This window comes from Zea mays, chromosome 2, assembly GCF_902167145.1.
Source record: "Zea mays cultivar B73 chromosome 2, Zm-B73-REFERENCE-NAM-5.0, whole genome shotgun sequence".
NCBI classification, from domain to species: domain Eukaryota; kingdom Viridiplantae; phylum Streptophyta; class Magnoliopsida; order Poales; family Poaceae; genus Zea; species Zea mays.
Genome location: NC_050097.1, coordinates 197,344,375 through 197,352,237, shown reverse-complemented (window position 1 = coordinate 197,352,237; position 7,863 = coordinate 197,344,375). Strand labels below are relative to the sequence as shown.

The 7,863-nt window shown below is 46.9% G+C and overlaps 1 protein-coding gene across 1 annotated transcript; it reads left to right on the top strand.

Annotated features, from left to right (window-relative positions):
* Nucleotides 1–4,997: 4,997 nt before the first annotated feature.
* On the top strand, nt 4,998–7,660 carry LOC100216628 (Transcription factor bHLH62). Its single transcript, NM_001175748.2, has 8 exons — nt 4,998–5,715; nt 5,815–6,054; nt 6,168–6,233; nt 6,319–6,387; nt 6,497–6,571; nt 6,663–6,884; nt 6,976–7,082; nt 7,187–7,660. Exons 1-7 carry the CDS (start codon nt 5,440–5,442, stop codon nt 7,078–7,080), a joined length of 1,053 nt encoding a protein of 350 aa, NP_001169219.1. The 5' UTR covers nt 4,998–5,439; the 3' UTR covers nt 7,081–7,082; nt 7,187–7,660.
* The last annotated feature ends 203 nt before the right edge of the window (nt 7,661–7,863 follow it).

Sequence of the window (7,863 nt, the reverse complement as noted above, 5' to 3'; positions counted from 1 at the left end):
CGGGCCATCTCTTCCGAAAGGTTGGCACGGGACAGCTTGACCCAGACCGAGAAACGAAACTGTAGCAGCCAAAATTATTGTGATACTGTTCCTTACCCCAGGGTTTTGTCTCGTATGATAATTCGTGTATGTTGCAGAAACTTTTCGCATCAGGTTCCAGACCTTGGCTTCTCACGGCCCACACGAAGATATTCAGCCTTATAATTGCTTCGGGGGTAAGTTGATGAAGATAGACTTCAAACATTTTCAGCACTTCTACGACAAAGCTGCTCAAAGGAAATCGTAGTCCAGCTTTCAAAAAGCTTCGGAACACTACGACTTCATTTTCCTCAGAGGTCGGGCAAGTCTTCTCTCCTTCGTCGACCCTCACAATGGATAAATCCCGGAAGTATCTTCCCCTCATGTTGACAAGATGATTTTCTTTGATACCTGATTTGCTAAAAACTGAATGGCTTGGTCGCCAGGGGCGATCTTCGGAGTCTTCACCACCACTATCTACATCATAATTGTCGCTGTCATCAGTATCTTCAGACAAACCTTCTAAAATCTCTTTGGTGATTTTTTCTGTGTTGGTCTTCGACATTGCTATAAGAAACCCCAGGTTCTTCTCTTCAGAGAGACTCAGCTTCATCTCGAGAGCAGCCTTCTTATCTTCAGACATCTTCGGAAACACTAAAAAACTGTTTTCAGCGCCGAAGCTTAAAAACTTAAAAAGCTAAGCAAATCTCGGTGCGCAAGAGCTAAAAATTGAGTGAGCGAGAGCAGATGGCAAGAGAGCGTGCCAAATGAGCTCGCGGTATGCTCTTATTTATACGCCCAGTGCGTTAAAAATTGAAAGACCCCGCTTGTCAGTGAATGTTGCTATTCTAGCAAAAGGAAGGTGTTTTTTCGGACCTTAGGCTTAAAGTCTTCGTACATGTCGCAATCTAAATTTATTATTTTAACAAATTTATATTGCGAGGGGCTACTGTTGGGGGCCTTCGGCTTCCGAAGGTCCTCAAAAACAGGATTTAACAGTGTTTCTGGAGTATAATGTGTGAATAGGTATCTTCGGACTCGAGTCGATATCACAGTAGGAGAAGCCCAAAGTAATACGAAGGTTGATACAACGCCGAAGATGTGAGCGGGAAAGCTTCGGCGTGGTAGCAGAAAAAGAAACCGACTTAAAGATGAAAAGGCTATTCAGACCTCGGTGGATTACTATAGAATTACTACCAAATGTAAAGGGCATGAATGTAATTTTATATGGGCTGTGTCCCGTGCCTATAAATAGGTGAACAGTACCCCCGTACTGTTTACGCTGACTTGGCATTTGCTTTTGCGTCACACTTGTATTTTCATCTCCTTCCAAGCCGAAGGTACAGTTGTAATTTGATGTCATTTCTATTTCTTCATAATAATAATGCAAAAATAAGTTGATAATAACATATAATTGTTTATGTTATTCTTGATATTTCATATGGTTCATTCTTCATCATCGTATGTTGTGTTTATGAAGGTGCGCCCTTCATAACCTTCGTCCGAAAATCATTATATCCTAAGGGAAATAATGCTTCGAAGGACGAAGGACTTTACCATTTAACATTTTCTGTGTTGCCTTGTTCTTAACTCATAGCATTTGAGAACAAGTCCCCAACATACGACTATAATTCACCGGACTGTCCGGTGAGCCAACGGTCGGCCGGGCCAACGGTCGGTCGCGCGATCCGCGCGAGACACGTGGCCGAGCCAACGGTCGGGAGGGGGCACCGGACTGTCCGGTGTGCACCGGACAGTGTCCGGTGCGCCAACGGCTCCAAGGCTGCCAACGGTCGGCTTCGCCAAATAAGGAAGGAAATCCGCACCGGACAGTGTCCGGTGGTGCACCGGACTGTTCGGTGCACCAGGCGACAGAAGGCAAGAATTGCCTTCCCGGATTGCTCTCAACGGCTCCTAGCTGCCTTGGGGCTATAAAAGGGACCTCTAGGCACATGGAGGAGTACACCAAGCATTCCTTGAGCAATCTTGATCACTCACACTCCATTCTTGCGCACTTGTTCGACATTCTAGTGATTTGAGCTCCGTTCTAGTGTGCTAGTCTCTTGAGCTTAAGTCTGGGTCTTGTGTGTGCGTATTTGCCGTGATCTTTGTGTCTTGTGTGAGTTGCTAATCCCTACCTTACTCCGTGCTTCTTTGTGAACATCTTTGTAAGGGCGAGAGACTCCAAGTTGTGGAGATTCCTCACGAACGGGATATAGAAAAGAAAAGCAAACACCATGGTATTCAAGTATGTCTTTGGACCGCTTGAGAGGGGTTGATTGCAATCCTCGTCCGTTGGGACGCCACAACGTGGAGTAGGCAAGCGTTGGTCTTGGCCGAACCACGGGATAAACCACTGTGCCATCTCTGTGATTGATCTCTTGTGGTTATTGTGTTTTGTTGAGACTCCTCTCTAGCCACTTGGCATTATTGTGCTAACGCCTAACCAAGTTTTGTGGCATTAAGTTTTCAAGTTTCACAGGATCACCTATTCACCCCCCTCTAGGTGCTCTCACATCCACTAGTTATTTACCTTGACCTAAGGACCATGAGTATAGGAGCTCCGCTTTGTGCCAGTAGAGTAGTGGTTTCTAGCAGTAGGGGACCCTAGAGCATCAGACAATTTATAGACTTGCTGCAGGAGGACTTCTACTCAACCATGACTCACATTGGATCACCCCTCATACCTCATCGAGTTTGTTCCTTAGAGGACATCGTTGTTGCTGAGGATACTAGATTCATCCCTACCTCACTTATCTACCAAGACTGACAAATTGTTTGGGATGATTGGCTTATAAGTTGAGGCCTGAGTCAGAGAGTTCTATGCCTCACTTTAGATCCACCTTGACTATGAGTAATTTTAGTTTGCCTTTAGAGGCAAGCCACATAGACTATATGCTAATGCTACCAAAGCGAGAGTTGGGTTTATAGAGTCAACCACACATCTTCACAACCCATGCTATGATACTATGGATCCACCTAGATGCCCTCAAGGTGGAGAGCTCCTAGGGACATTCCACGTAGTAGCCTGCTTTAGGCCACCATTCTAAGACTGCTCCAGATACAACCTAGTGAGCTTACACCAGCGATTCATCTCTTGAACGACATTATGAGGAGGACCTTGTTACATAGATGTGAATACAAGGAGATGTTGACTAACCTCTAGTAGTGGCTTCTTAGTGCCCTAGCCTTGGTTCAATATACTTCTTGTGATTATCTCAGAGATGGAGTGGAAGTGAAATGGGGCTTAATCCATTTCTAGACTTGTTTTGGTGCTTGATGACCATCACAACCATTTGGACTACCAAGTTTGCCAAGTATTTGGAAAAGAAGAACTTACATTAGTTCTACACTTTGGATGAATTCTTAACACCCATAGAAACTATTTAATCTATCTAGGGAGGTTGGAATGCTCAGATTCAAAGATTCACTCTTTTGGAGCTAAGATTGAGCAAGAATCAGGCTATGAGTTAGATGAATTAAAATGACCAAATTCTGTGACTTGGACTAGTTGGAAAGTCTCTAGATATGGTTGTCTAAATCATAGGAACACCCAAAGATCCACTTGGAGAAGATACTTTGAAGATGGACAAATATACAAAAACTCAAGTTCTAAAATTGCCAAGCATGGATCATCCGACGCTAATGCTAGACCGTCCGGAGTACTATGATCAGAAGACACACATGAACTTGTGGTTTCATAAATTTGAACTATGGACCGTCTAGCCTAAGCTACGTATTGTTTGGGTCCTTGTGTGGACCATCCCACCATAATTCACAGATTGCTCGCTAGTGGTATTTTTGCTCAGTCCGAAGGATAGACCGTCCACGTCAAATCACCAAGGATAGAGAGTCGTTGATATGTCATTCATAACCGTTAGATTATTAGTCATAGCCGTCGGGCTATCAAATTAGACCGTTGTGCGAGGAGCGGATCGTCCATGCTAAGGTCGCGAACCATTCGAAGCAATCTTATCGTCGAAGCAACCATGATCTCGAAGCAATCTTTAAATGGATTCTATAGGTTCGAGTCTGGGCCCGAATCCAAGTTAGGGTTGGAGTCATAGTCCAACTTAGACTCATGTACAAGTTCGAACCATGATTGAAGTCCAATTCGAGTTCGAGTAGATATCATGATATCAAATTGACCTAGATTTGCCAAGATGAATATTGTATCCTCGGGATTTTGGTCATATGATGCCAAAGCCACTAGAGCAAGCCATCGATAGATCTCTGGGTGTTGAAGATGATTTCTCCTTCTAATGTGAAACATATGGTTGCCATCAACTCTTTGTTGATTAGTGTGGCTACCCCTACCTAGCGCACCAACTATAAAATCTGATTCGATAGTGATTTTATGGGGTAGGTCACGTAATCAAAAGCTAAATCTAAAGCTAAAGGCACAAAAGACACTAAGATTTATACAAGTTTATACTTTTGAGATTAGATAATGCCCTACGTCCCGTTTTGTGCCGGTATTCATATTCTTATCTAATGATCTCTTCTGTCTTCGTGGGGCACCCTCGGTCCTTCTTTTATATAGTCCAAGGAAATACAATGGTTCGCAAAAGTGTATCTAGGTGGATTGTATGATAAGACACATAATCGAGTCTATCACGATCTAACAAGGAGTCAAACTTTGTTTTTATGGTGTTTTCTTTTACCTATATGGATCTTTATATATCTATTTGGTTTCAGATCATATCTCCTAATCTGATAATATCTTTATTATGTTTATCTTTCTAAAATTATTCTCGTGATAGGCCTTCTTTCTAGTCTTACGTTTGTGTCCTTGCCTCGTGCCCATAGATCTATCTTTCATAGTATTTTTCTTATATATTTATTTATGTAATTGGATCCGCACCGCAAACTACTCAACCTAGAAGACGGCATATTTTATGAATTCTTTCACGGTCGAGTGTAGGCTGTCAACACGCCGGAGAGCACCTTCCCTGATGCGTTAACAGAGGGGACAGAAACGTCTTTCTCCCAAGCCATAAATCCCGGAGCACTGCCCCTCAATGGTGAGCTGCCAGAGACCGTCATTTGCTCGGCCTGCCGGCGGAGCGCGGTGGCTACACGGTTACACCTCCGCCCGCTCCGTCCCGTTTTGACCGCCTTTTCTCCCCTCTCCTGCGCGAGCGCCGCCGCAGTATAACCCGGTGGTAACCCACCGCCGCAAGCATCCCACCGCGCCGAGCTACGCGACGGATGCGGCGCGCGGCCCACAACCCAACCGCAGCGGCAACAACCGCTCTATAAAGCAATCCCCCACCTACCGGTTCCGCGGCCTCGGTCGCTTCGCTTTCCCCCAAATCCATTGCAGACTCGAGCTCGCAGTAGACGAGAGACGACCCAAGACTTCCTCACCCTCCCTTTGCTTCCTGCGCAATTCCTGCGGCAGCGCCTTTGTTTGTTTCAATGGACAGCGACTACATTGCCAGCCTGCTCATGGGCTCATCCGCCCCTGCACTCAGCTTCGCCGCGCTGGACGCCGGGTTCCTCGACACGCTACGCGGCGGCGGCGGCGGGGGCCTCTTCGGGGTGCCCGCGGAGGCAGGGTGTGGCGGCGGGTCTCCGGAGGGGTCGTCGGTGTCCGACCCAGCGTGGGCGCGCGCTAGGGACTACGGCAATGCCAGGAAACGCAAGGCGCCGCCCACGGGGTCCGCCGGTGGCAAGGAGGCCTGCTTGAGCAAGGTGCGGAAACGAAACGACTGTGCGCAGTGGACTGTGCTTTGAATTTAGCTTGCTGGTTCTTGACGTGCCGGTGCCGCCATTCTCGATATTGGTTTGCAGGTTGCGGAGGCCAAGGGTCCGGACGGGAAGAGGTGCAGAGTAGTGGGTGCCAGCGACAGTCCGGTGAAGCCGAAGGAAGAGGAGGAGGAGGCGGCGGCGAGCGACGCCTTGGTTGAAGTCAAAGCGCAGAAGAAGGGCAAGGGGAAGAGCTCGAAGCCGGCAGTCGAACCGCCCAAAGACTACGTCCATGTCCGGGCGCGGCGGGGGCAGGCGACTGACAGCCACAGCCTTGCAGAGAGGGTAAGACACTGCAATTCCATTTCTACCTACCGTTTGGGCTAAATCGCAAAATGGAAATTTTGTGCTTCGGGTTTGAATTCACAACCACACTTTTGTTATTTGTGTCTTGATAGGTTAGAAGAGAGAAGATTAGCCAGAGGATGAAATTTCTACAGGACCTAGTGCCAGGATGCAACAAGGTATGGCCATGGAGTTCTTGGACAGTGAATTGTCGTGTGTAAGTGTCAATTGCTGCCTGTAATTTGACGGGATTCCCTACTGTAGGTGGTCGGCAAGGCACTCATGCTCGATGAGATCATAAACTACGTCCAGTCGCTGCAGCAGCAAGTTGAGGTGAGGCGAGGGTTCCACTTACATTTGGTTACATAATAACACAGTCATAGCTCGAGATTCCAATCGTTTTTTTTTTCTTTTGCTGTTTATTAACACTACTTTTATTCAGTTCCTGTCCATGAAGCTCGCCACTGTGAACCCAGAGCTTGATTTCAGCAACCTATCGACACTCCTGCACAAAGACGTGAGCTTGACCCACACATCAATCTCCGATGCTCTGTACCTGCACATCAAATCCGCCCTTGACACACGCTATTTTATCCTGGTTAATTCAGATGTACCAACAGCCATGTGGTGGCCCTTCGGCAAGTTCGGTCTTTCCACTGGAAAGCGCCGGCGCAGCTTTTCCATTCTGCGAGCAGGCGGATCTTTTCCACAGCTTTGGCTCGGGTGGTAGCGGTAGCGGTAGTGGTATGGAGGATCAGTGCTCTCTAAGCCTGCTGCTAGACACGGCTCTGCCCCACGCGGCCAGCCCACAGTTTGCTTTTCAAAAGCAGGTAGAAATGTTTGCCCGAGGAATCAGCAATCTGTATAGCTAGTTAATGGCTGTCAATATGGATCTTATAACAGTTCTGGCATATTTCTCAGCAAAGGGACTTGTGGGAGGATGGCCTACAGCATGCTTTGCCTACCCCTACTACCGGTAGCGAGCAAAGGCAGGAGGAGGATGGGCTTTTAGTACCCGACCTTTGATGGTATGTGAGTGATGGACGATCAATTGAAGCGCGCACCATTCGGGAGATTACCATTATTTGACTGATAACCCAACCATGTGTTGCTGTATATGTATGTGATGCAGGCCAGTTGCAAGCTGATCAGGCGAAGGCTGAGTTCTAGCCCGTCCCTGGTGATCTGCAAGGGCTGGTATTTTTGTACATAGGTGGTGGTGGTACCAAGACCTGTGTGTGGGCTGTGTGTTTCAAGCAGAGCTCTCCTCTGCTAAGCTGACCATCATTAGCGTTTAGGCCTGCGACTGCGACTGCGAGCTGAAATTCATTCCGTGATACTGCTGCACGTATGTCACATGGCGACTCGATTCTTGCCCCCCATAGAGATCGTGCGACCCATCTCGTGAAAAATTGGAGTAGGTCGTGTGCTAGGTAGATATGGCGCAAATATTACATGCGCCATCATCTGAAGCTGTACTGATTATTACTCCTATGTAAGACCGCTGGTGGCTGGTACTGGAACGATACCGTGTCATGTTTGTTGCATTTTTTTTCTGATCTTACGATTATGACGAAAGTGCAAGTATATGAGGTTTCTCTCCTTTAGCTTGCTTTGCTGCAAATGTTCTGCGCCATCGTTTTTTTTATTAGTTTTGCTGCAACTGAGTGTGGCATGGGCTCATCATTTACAGACTATATATAGTGAAGTGTTCTTGAACCCACAGACCGATGAAACCCGCTCACGGTTCACGCTATGAGACATACATATATAGTAAGTCCTGGTAGTTTTTGCAAGAAAAAAAAATAT